A 19,958-nucleotide genomic window follows, 5' to 3' on the forward strand; every position below is an offset into this window, starting at 1 on the left:
AAGCAAACATAAAAGCTCACAACTAATATGTATTTGAAAGTTTTGTGTAGTGATACAAACCAAATAACTGTCAGTTCAGCAGTAGTTTCAGTGTCTGTCTGACACCTCCTATTGTAATTCAACCATCTAATCATTCCCTTTTGTTAAGTGTGAATGTGATTTCACACTTCTACCTGGTCAGGTAGCTTGCTTTCTTATTATTTAACAGCTAAATACTTGATAATGATTCTTGCTGTTTGGTGGGAATCTCTGGGGAAGTAGAAATGGTCCAAGGCCAACTCTAATAAAAATAAGGTGAATTATATTCAAACTAAAACTTCAGATGCCACTGTGAAAATGGAAATGTCATGGTCTAAAATTCACTTAGGATGAAACATCACCAAGGTAGGAAATGATTAACAAACTAAAGGAGAATTAATCATGTCCCCCTAAACTCCCTCGGCTAATCTCTACTTGGTAAGGTGGCCTGTAAAATTTTTTTTAATGACCCTTCTAATTCAAACCTTCATGTCTCCTTAATCTCTGTTCCAAGACCCAGTGAGCGCTATCATGATTTACTCCACCTTATGTGTTTTTTCCTCACGATATATATAACAATAGCATTTTTATAAATAGGTGAAATGGGTGGGAAGGAAACAAGTACGCGTCTACCTGTATGCTATTGTGATGTCACAGACTGTAAAACATCGAACATAGGCAGAGTAATTGTTTGGTGTACTGGAAGCAGGATAATAAAAGTACTTCCACTACTAAAGAACATTAAATGTGAAAAAAAGAAAAAAAAAGACTGATGGCAGTTTGGGTGTAGTGTATTTGTTTTTCGTTTTCCTAACATACTGTGCCAAGTTTTGTACTCTTTCTGTTTCCAATTTTGCTTTCGGTGAAGGTTTCTTGAATCTCAGCAGTCCCACACATAAACATGTATCGTTATATCCATTAAGACTTAAGGTTTTAGATTTTCAACTATGAGGGAGAACTCGGCCAAAGATGCTTGAAAGATAAATACGTTTAATTAGGGGCAGAGGATGATCATTAAAGGAAGTCTGACTGCTGCAGAAGTCATTAACAATCTTAAATGAAATTTTTATTTTTATGATAGCCATTTACATGTATAATAAGAGCCAATGATTCTTAGGAGCAGTGTGACAGAAACAGAGTGTGGCGAGAACTCATGTAAGACATACTATTTAAATGAGCTGGTGTTAGCTATTCATATTTGTTAATGAACTAGATATGCAGGGCTATAAGAATGAATGTTCTGATGCTTTAAATTTTAATATCTAGAAATCAAGGGTAAGGATCAATTACTAGAATTTCCACCCTTAAAGGAATAATTATGAACGATATAACAAATGTACAGCTCCAAACTTCTGGAAAAAAAAAAAAGTTTAATTTAAAAAAATTAAGATCAGTAGTTGAAAAAGGGCCAAAAGAGCCATGTCAAGCTGTAGTAGTCTGTGATCATGGCAGCTTTTTGTGTTGGTCATGGATCATAATTCCAAATGTTTTAATATACAATAATCCATACGAATGCATTACAGACCCTGTTATCACCTGTAGTTAATGGTGCCTGTGATACAAATGAACAGGCTGTTCTTCGCTCTTACCTTTATGGTAAATAAACTAGCATTCTGGAGTCACAATAATTAAATAAAATGTAAATCCCTAATCTCATTTGGCTATCTGGACCAAGAAAGTTACCCAGCTATTACCTGTCTGGTTCTAATGATTAGTAATGATTTATTGTTCTTTTTTTTTATTGTTCCAAAAGTGCTCTGATGTGGTGCCTTGATGTCTAATGAAAAGAAATTGGTCTTAAAAAGCTCCTCATTGTTTATCCTGACTCTTAGATAACACATTTTTCTTCTGATAAAATATTTTTCTTATTTATTGTTCAAAACACACAATATAGACAATAATTCTAATTCTGGTGCTGTTTTATTTAGTAGTGTTTTATCCCTGGTGCCTGGCTGTCTACCATCATACCTCAGCACATAGCTTTACTCTGAGATAAGCCCCCTCTCTTTTGCTCTCTCTCCCATGCTTTCTGTAGTTTGTCTGCAGGATGCAGGTTTTCCACTGAAGAGCGCAGTGGAGTTCTTACTGTGCCTTTCCGGTTCCAGCACAATCAAAGTTTTGTGTTTAGAATTGTCCTTGACATTCTTTCGTCCCACAATGGGGTGGACACAGTGTGCTGGAAACCATGACATCATTATCATTGACACAGACTTAAATAAATCACCTGCATCTTGGCCTCTTTCTGCTTATTCAAGGATTCTTCATCTCGAGGAAGAAAGTGCTCTTTATTTTTATAAACCTTCATCCCAAGGGTGACTGGAAAACGCAAACTTTTACAAGTGTTTTAAAAACAAATATACTATGTGGTTTTAGACACAGTATGCTGAGTCAGAGGTGTCTTGGGAAAAAAATGTTTAAGGTTAGGCATGAGGCAGAAAGACAGCCAGGATTGCCTTTAGTTCAGGGGGGATACTCCTAACCCACGTTATGATGTCCTTCTGAATACGGATTCATGTGAAACTTAATTAAATAGGCATAGGCATAGTATTTAAAATACATACCTGAGCTTGATGTTCAAAAAAGAAAAAGCTCGATGCTCAGTAAATTGAAGCAAAGTACATTCTGGGTGAAAGTGACACCATCTCAGTTGCACAATCTTTGGTAAAAGAGGGTTATAGCTAAAGTATTACTAAGTGCCAACTACACATGTGAATACGCAGCATTTAATAATTTGGGAAGCAACTACCTTCTGTAACTTCTCTTTACGTTTTCATAAGAAAATGACAATGAGGAAGGAAGTGCAGCAGAAATCTTGAACATTACCACTATTATGCAAAAAAAAAAAAAAAAAATGCTGTTAACTGTTTTCCCCTCAGTGACTTGATCTCTCAGATGGAAAACTTATGATTCTTCTGACTCTTGGCTACCAGAAATCACATGAGAGGAGCGAGGAAGAAAGACACAAAAGTTATATTTATATCTAGTACTGAACTTCTCAGAAATACCTTAATTTAATTCCTTGCAGAGACTAATAAAAATATCAGATGAGGGAGCCTTTTAACCAATCAGTTATTATAATTGACAATAAAGTATTGCTGTATATTGAACTCCTAAATGTTTTATGCAAAATGTCCCAGTGAAAATATTCCTTAAATAAGGGAGAAGTCCAGGGCCAAGAATGAATTTAAAGTGGTCGTAGAATTTAAACAAATATCATTCAAATTATCTGACTAGTATTATGCCCAGTGGCATTAAATTAGCATCTATTTATATCTGTGTACTTTACCTTAAGAGGCTCATAATTTTTCAGTTCTGATGCCATAAACAGATATGCTGCAGGATACTACTTGAAAAACATATATTTTAATTTTGTTGTAACATTTGCTAGAATCTGTTTTTCTACCAAATAATTATGACTAGAATGTGATAAGCAAAAATGGTCAGGATAAATTTGGGAATTCACAGAGTCCTATTTATAAAGTTTCTCTTGTTTTAAACAAAATGATTATCACAGAGAGATATTCATCCTGGATCATGTTTGGTTCTCATTAGTATTGTTATTGTAAAAATAAAAAATTTAAAAGTCCATGTTTAATTTACTTTCTTGAAGGATTTTTAACTGTCAGCTGTCCTTCTCTGACTTCACATATTCTACAATTTGGTAGGCAGAAAATTTGAGAGTTCTCCTACTTTCCAGACTCTTCCCATTATAAAATATTACAATTTTAGAAGATGACCTTTTATCATCTATAGATCTTCAACTTCAGTGTTACATATTTTCATCTTCATCAGAACATCGAGCTGTTATTATAGCTATGTTTTTCCTCAGAAAATGACTATGATTCCCCTACTGGGGAATTAACAGTAAGGAAGAAAGATATTTATGGAGTGGTAGGGAAAGGAATAAGGAAAATACGTTTTAGAAGTTTATATAAAACAGTGAAACAGGTGTTTTCAGTACCTCTGGGACGCTTGTTTTATAAACTGGGCATTTCAAGTTTTGGTATGTAGAATTAGGTTCTTTAAAATTTCGCTTGCATAGATTAGCACCATCATAGCTACTCCAAGGAGGGAAAAAAAGCATGAAAATAAAATAAGAAATTCTGACTTGTCTCTGATAATCCAGTGTTACCAGAGGCATAGCAGCCAGTGTGCCTCTTCGTCAGTACAAATACTTAGTTGCTTTTGACTCTTATTGAAAAAATAGTATCTTTCCCCCTGTTTGTCACTAGAACTGCCACTAGAAGAAAAGCCTTTCGTTTGCCCCAAATAAGCACCTCTGTTTTTCACAGCTTGCAGTAATGCTTAAAGTAAATAAGTTCTTGTGCAGCTAGCACTATTGGATTCATTCAGTTGCCTGAACAAAGCTATTGTTTAGAGGTTTACAACAAGCCTTTTCTCTGTTTCCTTTAAAAGAATCTTCCTTGTTCCTGTGGTAGGCATGCTTAGTATAGTAAGCCTTTCTACAATTTTCAAATGCTAAAGATAATCTTCCCCCACAGAAGAAATGAAGGAAGACTATGACACTATGGGGCCGGAAGCCACGATCCAGACCACAGTTAACAATGGTACAGGTAAGTAAGTTTACCACGCCAAGGTCATGTTTGTCCTGCGTCATGTGGATTTAGTGAGTCAGGGACAGAAACACTTACCCATCCATTTGTATGTCTGTGATTTAACAATTAAGTCAGACTTCACAATTCTCTTGTTTTGTTTCAAATCAGAATTCTCTGTTTTGGTATTTTATTCAGCAAATATATCTTTTATTCTTAAACCCTAATTTGCCTGTGAAAGTTAAGAAAACTGAACTGGATTTTTAAAAATATCTTTTCAAAGCCTGAGTTGGGCAAATTTCTGGTAGTAATTTTTATTTTAAAAGACTACATAAATATAATTTGAAAATTGTAATATAATATGCCTCTTCCAGTCACCCCTTGATATTAGTCATTGAGATTCAAACGATATGGTGTAATTTAGATTGTAAAATGTTTCTTCAGAACAACAAACCAAAATTCTGTGAATGTTCCTCATAAAAACTGACCATCTGAGTTCCTTTTCATCCTATCTTCATTTTATTTCTCAGTACCTTCTAGTTCCTCTAAATAATATTTTCCAGGCAAAAGTTGCATAAAGAATAGACAATTTCACTTCTTTTCAATGAAGCTAAAAAATTGTAGTAGGAAGGTAGTAAGCGGTGCTTTGTTTTATTCTGCTACTGCTGTAGAATGGAGTTTCAGGACAATTGTGACCTTCCATGTTCTTTTCCAAAAACTGAACAGCATCTCCTCTCACACCCTCTCACGTCACTAGTGCAAATTTACACTGACTCACTATGTTTATCTCTCTTTTCCTGGATAAGGCTAAGTATTTTTGGTGTTTCAAACAATCCTTCATACCACCATCAAAAATATTACCATAGTGCCCAGTATAAGGTTAACTTCTAAAGCAAAAGCCAAAAAAAAAAAAAAAATCACATAACTATTTCCACTCAACTCACCAATGAAAACAAGTCACAGCTTTATGAAGTTTTAGAAATGTAAATAATTAAGATGATATTCATATCTCCCTTATGTCGAAACACATCACAATAGACTGTTCATGCTGTGTTTCTATTTAGAATGCTCTTATTAATAACTTACCACGCACTAATTTACATTCTTGGATATAAAATAAGAGAAATAATAGAAAACTATTGTAAATTTTCCTTCATTTGAATAATGTCAATTTAAGGTACAAAAATGAAACTGTACAATATGGGATTATGGAAAAGGTATAGAATTAGGAACCTATAATCCTGATTTTTAGCCACAGCTCTGGCAATAACTAGATTGCAACCTTGGGCAAGTCAATTGCCCTTCTTGGCACTCAGTTTCCACATCTGAAAAATGAATAGATTGCACTAGTTGCTTGTTAAAAATATTTCTAGTTTTAATATTCTATGTTGTAGGGGTACCGTCACTGTGTAAAATAGAAACAAGATAAAATAACTTCTTATAAAAACACAATAATAAAGAGATACCACAAATTAGATACTTTCTGTAATGTCCCAACTCATAGGATCAAAAATGGCTTCATGTTCCTTTTAAAGACAATTGTTAAATTTCAACCTCAAGCATAAATAAACTCTAATTTCATTAACTTTATAGGCATTTAAAGTGTCGCTATTCCACAAAGTGACAATTTACTAGCTGTTTTATACACTTAAGGTCTAAAGTGGGGTTAATAAAAATGGTTCCTATTCAGAAGATTTAAAAATCAATTTCGAATGTTCCTTCACATAGCCTTAAGATTCACCTTTTCCCATACTATTTACTATTCCTTATAGTTCATATGTATTCAGTCAATAAATAGATCAATAAGTATTCATTGAGTGTCTTCTGTCTATTCACTTTCGTGTGCACATGTTCTGGAAGATGGGCCAGGAAATCTTAGACATGGCTATTATTTAATTTGGAAGATGAGACCAACACACAAGAAAAAATAATAAGCAATAAGTGAAAATATGTGATAAATATGCAACAAATAGTAGGAACTATAATTATTTCAAATTACAGAAATATGAGCGATCCTATGGGGTGAATATTCAGAAAAGGCTTCATGAAGGAGGTGAAATTTGAACTAAGTTCCTTTTCAGTAGTCGTGAAGGAGTGAGGAAGGTCCTTCTAGCAGAACAGGAGTGTGTAAGCCATGGAAAGAAATTGTAATATCTATTCAGAGGATAGCAAGTAAAAGGACTTGGCTGAATCAGGGGGTCCTAGGAGGCGATTCATGGGAAATGAAGCTGGACATGTAAGTTAAATGTAAGTGGAGAATGTAAAGCAACAAACCAAAGAGTTTGGGGCATGTTATACTACCGTGATTTCTGTGAAGAAAAACTAGACTTTGAGAGACCAAATGGAAGTCATTGTAGTTATTCAGGTGTGACGTGACAAAAAGCCTGTCCTCGGGTGGTGACAGTGGTGAAATTAGTAACATGACTTCTTAACAACCAATTGATTCTCTGGGTGATGGAATCAAAATGGCTTCAGGATTACACATCTGCATGTTTAGAACATGGCAAATACTTGCTATTTCTAGATAAACAGAAAAAGGATCCAATTTTGAGAAGACCTTGAGCTTGTCTTTAGACAAGTATTTTCATATAAAATTATATAAATGTATATATATATATATATATATATACACACACACATATATATGTATATGAATGTTCATTGGAAATGAGGAATTGAAACCCAGGAAGTCAGGGCTAGAGATAAAGATTTGAGAGTCATGCAAATATAGTCAGATGGTATTTAACATCATGGGACTAAGACATTTACAATAAATATACTGAAACACGTAGAAAGCTGAGGCCAGGGCTTCTGGTGAGTAAGGAGAAAAATCAAATTCATTAAAAGAAAAAAGATTAAGAGAGAAAAAAATTAAATATCCAGGAGACAAAGAAAGTTTCAAAAGTAGACAATGGTCAATTGAATCAAAAGATTCAAATAACTACGACTGAAAGAATGCTGAGCAAATACATTGGACTTGGTAATTAGGAATTTACTGGTGACCCTCAGCTTAGAGCTCTGGCCTTTTAGAGAATAACACATATTTCTTCCCAACCATAAGTTTACTGCTTCTTATCCCTAGCATCTTTTTGGATGCTAAAAACATGTGGAATTGAAATAAGACATCTTTAATGGTTGAAGTTGCTTATTAATGGAGTATCTTTTCTCCCCACATAGGTCCTACTGATCAAGGTCAAGCTATTGGCTTGACCTTCCTCTCCAGCCATCCCAACCTATAGTGATACCTTCCTCCAATGAACTCTTATAGAACAAATCAGCTGACCTTGCTGTAGATGCTATAGTGTGTTGTAACTTAATATATTGTCTTTTCCAAATTAGACTGCAAACTCTGAGAACACAGATTGGTTTTAGGCTACCACATTGTCTCTGAGAGTGCCTTAAAATTAATAGGGTCTCAACAAATATGTTTTTATTAGTGAATGAATATGGAATTCTTTAATATCAGATACATTTTTCTTGTTTAATCAAAGCAGAACAAACACATTGGAATAGATAAATTTTAAACAGGTTAAGCATATTTTCTGATAAAAAGGGTTGTTATTAACTGGAATGAGTTGTCAGGGGAAGTCAAAATGTCTCTATTATTTCTGGATATTCAACACACAAATTTCATTCCTAACTGAAAGTAAGGAAAAGACCTCTAAATTTCCTACACAAGTCTACAAATCTATTACATAGTAGAATTTAACCAAGTTCATATCAATGAATAGAGTAGTCTTTTAGAATCTAAAAGTATCTCCTTCCTAGTATATTCTGCTGAGTTAAAATCTGTAGAAACCACTCATTCTTTCTTAGCCTGACAGCATCATACACCTTCCTAAAGGCCATCTCTACCAGGAAGCCATCTGACAGTCTCCCACTCAAGATTAACCACTCATTCTTTTGAGGGTCATTCTCTCTCATATTATAGTCACCTGCAGGTATGTTTCTCTCCACTAGATTGTAAACTATTTGAGGGCAGGAATGATATGGGATTTTGGTCACTTTCTCACCACAGACCCTAGAATGGTCCTGAGTCAGAAAGAGTTTTTGTAGAAATGAGAGACAAACAGCACTTGAACTTTCCTTTCCCATTTCTGGGTTGACATACTTTTGACAGCGGACCTGAAATAATCAATCAGACATTTTCATCTCCCATTATTCCAATCCCCCAAATGAGGAAGACTCAGTTACATTTGACTGGTCTCTAGCCTTCATGTCCTCCTCTGTTTAGTCTGTCCACATTCATCCTATAACCCTTTTCTCATGGTCCAAATTCCCTTCTTAGAATCTTTAACTGTCCCTCAATACCTATAAGACAAAATCCACATTCTTCAGACAGGTATTAAGTGCCATCCATTTCATACCAACAGTGTTGCATTCTTGTCAGACCAAATCCCTTGGTAATATCAAAAAAGAATCACATTTATACCAACCTCTGAATCTCTGCCCATGCTATCCCTTGAGACCCTAATCTCTCACTCCCATTCCTCCAATTATCCAAATTCTACCCACCTTTCTGTTCTTCAAGGCTAGCTCACCTCCCATTTCCTTAATGTGGCCATCCTTGAACACCCCCAAACCACATATATCTCTTCCTTGTCTGAAATCCCACAGCCCTCAGGTGCACACCACTAATTTTAGCATGTTGAATTGTTCCTCTTTATGTTGTTTGCACATATTTCACCTAGTTAATTTCATGGAGACAAGCAGTTTCTTGAGCTATGAAATAGGGGTAAATTAGTATGACCTTAGTATGTGCCCCCAAAATATTTGCTTTAATAAAAGGGCTAGTCCCTGTTTGCCTCAAAGTGCCTAGTACAGCAGTGAACACACATGGTATGCATTATGACTGGTAAAATGAATGAATGAATGAGCAAATGAATGAATGAACGAATAGTAGGTGGAGAAGAAATGGACTCTGAGAAAGGAAGTCACAATAGGTGAAAACGTTCCCTGTGAAGGGGATTAAGTCCAGTATCTTCAGAGAGTGAAACCAGGCTTTAAGTCTCTGAAATCTACTTGTTAAAGGCAAAGAAAAACAGACTATCATTACTTTTTTACAGCAAAGTTAGATTAGCAGCATAGCAAAATTGATCTACAGCATTTAAAGCAGTGAAAGCCCTGATTTATAGTAATAACTTTCTACATTGCATTTAATGTTTCTATATTGGTTTTAATGTTTTAAAAATTTTAAATGTATGCTTTAACACGTAAAGAACACCTTTTCACAAAGAACTTTACATCTTCCAGATATTAATCTGGTTCAAAATCAGAATGAAATTATTATGTAGAATTTTTTTTTTTTTTTTTTTTTTTTGCGGTACACGGACCTCTCCCTGTTGCGGTCTCTCCCGTTGCGGAGCACAGGCTCCGGACGCGCAGGCTCAGTGGCCATGGCTCACGGGCCCAGCCACTCTGCGGCATGTGGGATCTCCCCAGACCGGGGCACGAACCCGTGTCCCCTGCGTCGGCAGGCGGACTCTCAACCACTGCGCCACCAGGGAAGCCCCTATTATGTAGAATTTTTAAGAGTGTTTTAAAAGGTATTTTCTAAGAAGATTAGAGAAATGGAAAAACTTGGGAGCATTATAAACATGAGTTTGCCAACATGCTAGTAGTAACAAGGATCTAACTTAGGTGCACGGTGATCATTAGCATTAATGTGTTTCCACGTGCATATCAAGACCTAAATAAGCCCCTGATGTTTTCCTCTTTGACTGTGTGAGAGTTACCTTTACTTAAACAATCTAGCACTCTTGTTTTAAAGGGCTATTAATAACCACCTGCATCTTTGCTTCCTTTGCTGGGAAGAGGAAAACACCTTACATCTAGGAACTGGGTAAGGCCAGTTGAGGTCTCGGTTCTTAATCTTATATAACACAAGAAAATTATTGTCCAAGAACTAACTGTACTGACTGTAACTAACAGTCGTTAAACATGCTTCCAATATTTTAGGATAATATATAAACGCTTTTACAGATAAAAAGGCAAAAGTTGTTTTGGGATGCTCTAGATTCTGGAGTCAGATAAACTACATTTGAATTTTGTCTCTACCAGTTACTAGTTACATGAACTTGAGTATAGAATAAGCCTTCATTCTACATTGGTAAAGTGGAAATAACGATTCCCTGTTTACAGAGTCTGACTGTAGCGATGAAATGGTATATCATTTTTAAAGGACCAAGTACAATGCCTAACATATACTAGATTCTCACCCTCTCTTGCTTATTTTTCTGGTTTGTTTGCATCTCCAAGTAAGCTTACCCATTTCTATTCATTAAGAAATAAATGCATTCTGAACTATTTCCTCCCTTTGTACAGGCTTTGTACTGGCTCCTCATTAATTAATTAATTCTCTAGAATACCAAAATACAATATTTAACACATTTGTAATGGAAGGACTAACCAGTCGATTCTGAGAACCTTGGCCAATTAAATTCCTTTGACGTCTTGGAAAACTACCCAGACAAGTTGTAGGACACATTTCTTTTCACTGCTCTGAGGTTGCATTTGAAGTTAAAATAGAAAGATTAAGAAAGAATAGCTTAGTTTTCTATCTCTCTTCATCTTTATCTAGCACCTTTTTTTTTAAATGTAGAAGAGGATTTAGTAGTATTTATAATGTTTGTGTATAAGGATGTTGAAAGCTCTCAAAGATTTTTCCTTCACTTGTTCACTGAGTAGCATCAGAAATCATATCCTTTTTTCCTTCTGTCCTGTATAACAATCAAATAAACAAATAATATTTGTCACTTGTTAACACCCACTCAACTATTTCCATTTGTTCTTTTCATAGTATTTGTTGTGTGCTGAATTGGAACTGAGGTTCAAGAAACAGAGGAAATAGAAGATATAGTCCTATCCTTAAGGAATTCAAAGTCTTATGATGCCATTAGGAAAGACAAAAATCACAATGACATGAAGGCAAAAGTTAAAATTATAGCTTCATTAGCTATTCAGATCCATAGTCAATCTGGGAGACCCTACTAAGTACAAGGCATTTTTTTAGGCATCGTGAAAGATATAGTGAACACTCACTGTCATTAATGACTTACATTCAATTGGGTAAAAAAACCAATGGAAGATGAATAAGAAATGTGTGTATAATGTTTAGCACAATTTTAGGCATAATACATGTTCAATTGTTGCTAGCTATTATTATTATTATCAGTAATGATTATAATAATACATGGATTAAGATGTTTTATTTGAAATACAGAAAGCTATGTAGGTTCAACTGAGAAGTTTTCAGTATTGCAGAGGGTTTCTGACAGAGAGTAGTGTCAAACATTAGAGACATGAAATTAGGGAGGTGACTTAAGAGACTGCACGTTTCAGAGAAGGTTTTCTCCAGGACAAAGTCTTGTTGAACATGCCTCTGTGCAAAAAGAGAGACAGCGAAAATGGCTGAAAATGTAAAAGGAGACGAGGCGAAAGATGGAGTAGGTTATCGGAAGAGTTGTGAGGGAATAGCTTTGGATGGTAGCCTTGGCTGTGGGCAGAGACACATCTTTTTTAGCAATAAGATCAAAAGAAGAAGGGAGACTTGTAGAGAAATTTCTGTTGAATTTTAGGTAGTTGATGGAATTCACATCATTTAAGTTGCACTCTTTGAAGTAAGTAGGAAAAGATATCATCAGTTGACAGTATGGGAATGGGAATAGGGTTGGAATCTTCAGGAATGGAAATTTAGAGTAATTGCTGTGGACAATGTATGGAGATTCAATTATCATCATGAAAGAATATCCTATTTTGATAACATAGACAGAAACAAGGCTATACAATTATTTACATTTCTTTAAACATTTTTTATATTCTAGGAACAGAGAAATTGGGCTGGATTTTAGTTTGGCAAGGCCAGAATGACACAAGAACAAGGGGCGGGGATGGAAGTGATTTCCAGCTTCAAGGTGAACTGAGGCAAGCAAAATCAGAATGGGTGAAATGGCCTGAGGGACTTGTCAGGGCCTGATTATCACAAAGAAGTACCTGTTTCAGGGGATGAGGAACTGAATGATGGGGTGGGGCGATAGGTTGAAGTCAGAGAGTGAAAGTTCCAAGTTTCACTCAGAAAGATGGCATTGTCCCAGGGTTAGCCATACCAAGGGGTGGCTGGCCATCCCTGTTGTTGGACTAAAGAAGATTAGAGCACCACACAGCCAGGATTCTGCACGGACTATCTTTTGAGTAATGAAATTTCCCAGAATGACAATAATGACAGCCTGGGGTGAACATATGCATGGGATAAGTGTCATTTTACTTGAGCTGTATAGGTTGTGTCCTAAGACATGATGGTGAAAATGGATGACATAGATTTCAAAAAATTACAGATTGAAGGCTTTTTGAGGGTCCAGGTTAAGTTTGCTCTTCCCCATGTTTCCCCTTGGTAGGTGCAGTGTTTATACGGCCTCGATGGTTGATAAGCAAGTTGCTTGTTGAAACAAAGCATAAATGAATAAACGAAGAAATGATGAACAAATGAATAAAATAGGCACTCTGGTTTGAAATGGGGGTATGAATGAAGGAGTTTGTTGACCCATCTGTGTGTCGCTCTGCGTGTTAAGACAGATGAAGGTGGGAATGGCTCTGCTGGAAGGGTCTGTGAGGGATGGAATATTATCAAGAGATGACACAGTTTCATTTAATCTGAAGAACTGGAACTCATGTAGGAGGACATCATTAAGCATGTGGGGGGATAAACAAGTAATATGTGAAATGGGAAAGCAAAATGAACCGTGAATAAAGTGTTTCTTGGTCTCTAGTCGTAACTTAAGCTTAAGACATTTTTTTTATTTACTAAAACCATAGTAATTAATATAAATTCTTCCTTTGCAAGATGTTTCATAAAGTTAGTTTTGAATTGAGTGCCTTTTGCAACATGATTAAAATTAGGAAATATCAGATTGAGAAAAATACAATCCCTAAATATTAAATGGAAATTTTAAATAGGCATCGTGAGTGGAGCATTTGAAGAACTTCCGTGATGTTTTCCATTTTACCCCAGTAGACTTAGGTGCGGGTCACTCAGTCAAAAAATAAAACAAGTGCATGGCATTCAGAAGAGCAAGGACATGAAAAGAAAAATAGAGAAAAAAAGTTTAAAATATGATATTTTATTTACATTGAAGTTGGCATTTACATTGCCTTTCTCCCTATTAATTTTACAGTGTTATAATGTTGTTGTTCAGAGCTACTTACAATGTCAGAGCAATCATTGCAGCATCTAGGACCTATTCAAATTATACCCAATCAGTTAGGCAAGAAGAAAAACTAAAAAGATGGGGTTGTCTCTCTCTCTGTCTTTCTCTCATATGGACTCATTATGATATAGTGTAAAGAGTAACGGGTTAAGAGTCGGGATACATGAATTCCCCATCCAGCCCTACCAGAAATTATTTGTGTAATGTTCTATGAATCATTAGCTTTACTGTACCTTAGTTGTATCGTCTGTTAAGTGAGGACATTAGACTAGAAATTTTGGACTCCACCCATCCTACCCTTTCTTCTAATGAGATTTTACTGGGAAGCGTGAACAAAGGAAACAAAAAGCATGGGCTGTGTGAGTTGCCATGGGAGGGGGAGGTTCTTGGGTCTCCTGCCTCATGATCCTAGACCCAAGGCCAGGGTCCTGGGTGTGTGACCTGCAGTTACACAGGGGCCTGCACTGGAAGGGCCTTGCCCTTGGTTTGATGCTCTACTGCCACCATTTTGCACTGAGCCTGGCAAATTGTGTAGGCAATCCTGCTTCTACCTCACAAAAGGTGTTAAGATAATCTCTGAGTAAGAGCAGGATAGGAAGGGGTGGGGTCAGGGATTCCCCGCCTGAAATACCACATATAAACACCAATTCTGTTCAAGTGTACAGGATCCTTTGGCAGTATCTTGGAAGCAACTGAGTCCCAGGTAAAGATCTAGACCTAGATTGAAAATCTTGTTTGAGCCAGAAACACCGTGATACAAGGTATAAGTCCCCCAAATTGGTAACAAGAGTGATAAGGTTAGCAGGCTAGCAGTCGGTTAAGCCTCTTTAAGCATGAATTTTGTGTGTCATATCATTAGTATAGAAGAAAGTGGAGAAAAGAGTGAGAATGTTTTTGTACCTTTGTTGTCTTCTTGGTTTATAGCTTCCAATTCCTCTTATTGCTCTTATATGGAGTTTAAGTTAAAATTTTTAATACAGCTAGCTTTCTTCTATGGGTAACAGTAGCCATACAAGTTGTATCATAAGGTATTTCTCAGCAAGAGTTGAGTTGGATGTATAGTGTTAATCAATTGTGCAAGATCAGCTTATCAGATAATTCAGTTAGTACCTAAATACTTAACAAGGAGAGAGTCCTGCTCTTATAAAGCACGTCATTTTCTTCTTGTGCATAAGATCAGTCACATTTTTATATGTTGGAAGTTTTGTCCTCCAGTCAGATCTGTCATGCATATTATCATTTTAAATTTTTTTAGTTAATTTCATACAATGAGTTTCTAAAAAGAAAGTATAGAAAGAGATACGTTCTGAGGAGAGAAAGACAGAAGTAGCACTTGGCAGGTTAGACAGGAGGGTCATTTTCAGACTATAATCAGTGTACACTGAGAACAGCCTGTTACTTCCTGGCGAATGAATGCTGCGGTTTTATGAGCTTTGTTTGCAGTTAGGAACAGCTATCTCCACTTCACAGCAAGAGTTCCCACAAGAAATAACTGATATCCCAAGCTTCTTGAGTGTCTCCTTCATTCATTCAGCAAATATTTAATAAGCACTGTTTTCCTTGTGATATTGTCTGTGGTTTCCAGGCACCTCTGAAATATTTTTTCTTAATCTGTGGATATGGGTCCTCCATCAGAAAACTGTGTTGCTTTGAGTTTTTAATTGAAAAGAATACAGATAAAACTCTCTAGGCCTAGCCAGTGAATAAAAAAGCAAATTGATTAGGGCAAAGAATTAATTGAAATGATGCAATTCTGAAACTTCGAAGATTCCCTAGAAAGCATATACTAGCTCATTTTACAGAAGAAGATATTGAGATTAAAAAACATAAGTAGCTGAGTCAAAATGAGTAGTCTAATAATTTTAAACCTGGTCTAATCATTCAATTAGTGGGCATTAGCTGTGTGCCTGACACTGCCCTAGGCACTGGGATAACAAAGGTGAATAAGACCCTCCATGCCTCTATCAGCTCATGGGCATGTAAACGAAAGATTATAATGTGATGTGATAAATTCAACAATTGAGATATGCAGATGATATTCTGTAGAAGGAGGATATGAACTCAGGTTGAAATCATCAGAAAGGCTCCCTGACATGGAAGTAATTCTGTGCTGTTTCCCAAAACCACGTTACTGAATGCCTTATTTAGCCAGGGGAGACAGAGAATTGAATTCCCAGAGTAGTGATTCTTTAACTGGGCATGTATCAGAATCCCCTAAAGGGCTTGTTAAAACACAGATTGCTGATTCCATCCATTTAGGGTGGACCCCGAGAATTTGCATTTTGAACAAGTTCCCAGGTAATACCGATGCTGCTGGCCTGCGGACCACATTTTGAAAACCACTGTCCTAGAGCATCCTTAGGTGTCGTATGTCTCTACAGAAAGCATATGAAAGAGCACTGAATTACTGGACAAAAGTACCATACTTCATAAACCTCTCTAAAATATAATAAAATAGTCTGAGTCTTTTTGGTAATATACCAATTCCAAAATTTTAGGTTTCACAGGTATATGAAAGATAAACATATTATCTAACGGGAATTTTTGTTTTAAAGGCGTGGTCTTTGTACCAATACATAGCAATCAAAACTGTCTAAGGGTTAGTAGTCTCTAAATCTGATATTCAGAATCCCCTAATAAAAAATCTCACTTTAAAATTAGACTGTGTCCCTGACTGGGCTGCTTCTTGCAGTTTAGGGAGATATTTGATCCTGCACAGTACTACAGATTCCCATCCCTTTGGAACTTTTTCTCCTGAAGCTCTTACACATTGGGAACCCTCACTGGCATCTGAATATGTGCTCCCAGGAGAAAGCCATGTCAGAGCAGGCATGGAGAGACTGGCCCAGAAGCTGTACTAATTCCCAGGAAGCGAAGAAAACTTTGTCACTTTTGACCTGGCTTTACACACACCTCTGTAGCAGTCGGAGGCTCTGCTGGGCTGCCCATGTAGCTATGTAATGAGAAAAAATCATCTTCCCTCATGGTTGTTTTTAGATATTTGGTGCCAGTATGTATTTCAGAAGCCTTCTACAGAAGGGCACACGTGCATTTTTAATGATAAAATGCCTATATTACATTAATTAGTCAACTTTAAACAAAGTAGCCATGAGGATTTATATACCTCGACAAATGCTGAATATGGGCTTTCTTTAAACTAAAAAATTTAATACAAATGACTAAATTAAAAATAATTCTCTGTGTTTTCTTACCATCTAAAATGTTGAGAAAGAGACTATTTTTCAAAAAGATGATGAATACAGTTACCTAGATTTCAGGTCCCTTTGCCTTGACATTTGGAGTGAGTAAAAGCAGATGATATGATAAATGCATAATTGCGATGTTAGACTGAGGAAGTGTGTGTGACTCTCTGTGTATATATGTATTTATATTCCCCTGATACACATGTATTTATATGTCTGAATACTGCAGAATAACAACCATGTTATGTACTTGTCTCTAAATATGAGGATCATAGAAGTAGGAAAACAATTCTCAGTCAATATCTTTGTGCCCTTATCCCCAAGTACACTCTCTGGTGCTAGTAGGCACTCAATAAACAGTTATTAAACAAAGGGATGGATGAATGATTCTACTCAGTCTTTTACATATACTTACTTCAGCTCTTCTAGACCCTCCAAGATATTTTCTTTTCCAAAAGAATTATTTATTCACGTTGATGTTTATTAAAATGGCTTAGCATAATATTCAAATATATTTCTTTAATTTTTAAGTGAATGTTAAAAACATGCTGGGTAATAGACCAGTGTTAATAGAGCACCTGTCTTCCTACATGAACACATGCTTGTAACAAATAAAGAAAATAAATGGTGAGGGAATAAAACTAAAGAGAAGGAAACAGAAAAGGAGAAGCAATAAGTATCAAGGTCTCATCATAATATAAGTACTTGTAAAAGTATTAAGAATCTTTGAGAAATACCTAAAACAAGTCAATTATGGGGAGAGCAGGAGTTGAATGATTTGAAGACCAAAATAACTCTTTTATTTAGAGGTTTTCTTTAAAGATGTTAACATTGCTTATTTTTAGGCAATAACTTGAAAAGTTAGTCCATATTGATATTCATCATTATCCAAAAATATCAATATCTAAGATAGACATAAGGGTATATATGAAAGTATTAGCAACATTAGTAAGCGTGACCAACATATTTACAAGAAATTTGAAGCTGTTCTGACTTAAGGGACCTAGAAATTTACCCTAACGATATTAAAATACACTTGGCTATGAGGAAACATTTTTAATTAATGAAGTTCTGTTTTTGGATGGAGGAAAGTTTACCTGACCTTAGGGAAGGTTGAGATATTTGCAAGACACTAGGGTAAATTTTAGGACTAAATGCAAAATCTCTGGAGAAGGTATGGGAAGAAATTATTTGACGTTTCTTGTGAATTTTTGCTATGGTTTGATCATAAATACCATGCAAATATACTTTGTCAGTGTGTTTTGGCAATTCTTCCAAGGATACCAAGGAGTGAAGAGAAAGACAGGAAAAAAAAAGAAAAGAAGGTTTATTTTACACTAGAAAAATGCAGTGAGGAATTTTATAACTTCCTAGCAGATTTTCTACCTCATCTCTGAGTCCACTATACAGTATTACAAAATCTTTGTAAAGACCAAAAATGCAGACTTCCAAATAGAATCAAAACATTATCCTTCCCAACAATTTTGAGAGTAACAAAAATTTAATTCCATCATTTGTTCTAGAATTGTAACAGTTAGGGCGATTTGGAGTCTAGGAGATTGACACACAACATAGCCTAAAGTAGAAAAGGGAATTTTTCTGCTCTCTGGAAGGACGCAGGTGCTGCTTGGCCTCAGGAACAGGTGTAGCTAGAAAAGTACTGTCAGGACTTGCCATTCTGCCTCTGCTTTTCTCTATATATCTGCTCATTTTCTCTCTTCATAAATCTTCTTATTCTACATGGGATTTATCAGTTCTTTCATTCTACATCTTATAGCTGTCAGGACTTGCCATTCTGCCTCTGCTTTTCTCTATATATCTGCTCATTTTCTCTCTTCATAAATCTTCTTATTCTACATGGGATTTATCAGTTCTTTCATTCTACATCTTATAGCTGCAGTCGCTGAGAAAAAATAAATCTGCCTTGGTGATCTCTTTGGAACCATGTTCTAAAATCATGGGGAAGGGATTGACTGAACTCAGTTGGATTAATTGGCTACCACTGGACCAGTCAATGGTTTGACCTGGAGGATGGAGGGCTAAGATTGCTTCACTTCAGGTGCAGATTAATCCACTGTAACTAGGGGAGCAGAATCATGCAACAACATGGCAGCTGCCTTGGGTACCATAAGGTTTGGCAATAGGGACAGTGGGGAGCCATCCCAGGCAAAGGAGAATGTCATGGTACTGGGCAGAAAAATCCACATATTACTAGTATCCATAGCAACACCAGGGAAAAACACATTATATCCATGATGGTCATACCTAGTTCATAGAAGCCTAGATTCTAGCCCACTTAAGTGACTATAGATATTGAGAGATATAACTAATAGCATATCTATACCACATGAAAAAAAATCTTGATAGAGCAAATAGATTTAAATGTTTGGGTTTCTTCGTAAAACCCTTTTTGAATACTCATCTGAGCCCTATCAAACTCTTGCAGGTATTTATGATCACGAATACACAGTTTATCATGTAATTGTTCTACAGTTACTTGAATAGTAGGTCTGAGTTCCTAGCTCAACTGTAGGTGTCTTGTCTTATGCTTCCTTTTACTAGAAGACTTCTGCACCAAGATCAGTGTTAAGGACATAATTTATTCCACATTCATTCCATAAATGATTCTTGAGTGCCTACTAATTTCTAGGCAATATATTCGATGCTCAGGCCACAAAGATGATCCTTAATGAGAGCACATGATTTGATATCTTTTGTCCCTATCACACTTGACATAGAAATATAGTATGGCCAGATCTGATCTAGCGAGTGAATTGCTTCTCCAAATACCAATAGTGTATCTAGATGCAGTTTAGTTTGCCTATCCAGAAAAATCAGAATTTTCCTCCCTTTTAAGCCGAAAGGCTATTAATGCAAATCCAATTGAATTTGCATTTGATTACATTTCTGATGGAAACATTCATATGCAAATGAAAATTCATGCAAAGATAGCCAGATAATTCAGATACTTGCTGAAATAT

General features: G+C 36.0%; 1 protein-coding gene across 3 annotated transcripts in view; it reads left to right on the top strand.

The window, feature by feature from the left end:
* Positions 1-19,958, top strand: part of ZEB2 (zinc finger E-box binding homeobox 2) — a 128,778-nt gene that overhangs the window by 89,447 nt on the left and 19,373 nt on the right. For 2 of the 3 annotated variants that reach the window (XM_060152953.1, XM_060152954.1), the window contains one exon: positions 4,521-4,592. The exons of the other annotated variant lie outside the window; for it this stretch is intronic. In XM_060152953.1, the coding sequence (XP_060008936.1) occupies positions 4,521-4,592 (72 nt within the window). The remainder of the gene's footprint in view (positions 1-4,520; positions 4,593-19,958) is intronic. 3 annotated transcript variants of the gene reach the window in all.

The sequence above is a fragment of the Lagenorhynchus albirostris genome, chromosome 6 (genome assembly GCF_949774975.1).
Source record: "Lagenorhynchus albirostris chromosome 6, mLagAlb1.1, whole genome shotgun sequence".
Taxonomy (NCBI): Eukaryota; Metazoa; Chordata; class Mammalia; order Artiodactyla; family Delphinidae; genus Lagenorhynchus; species Lagenorhynchus albirostris.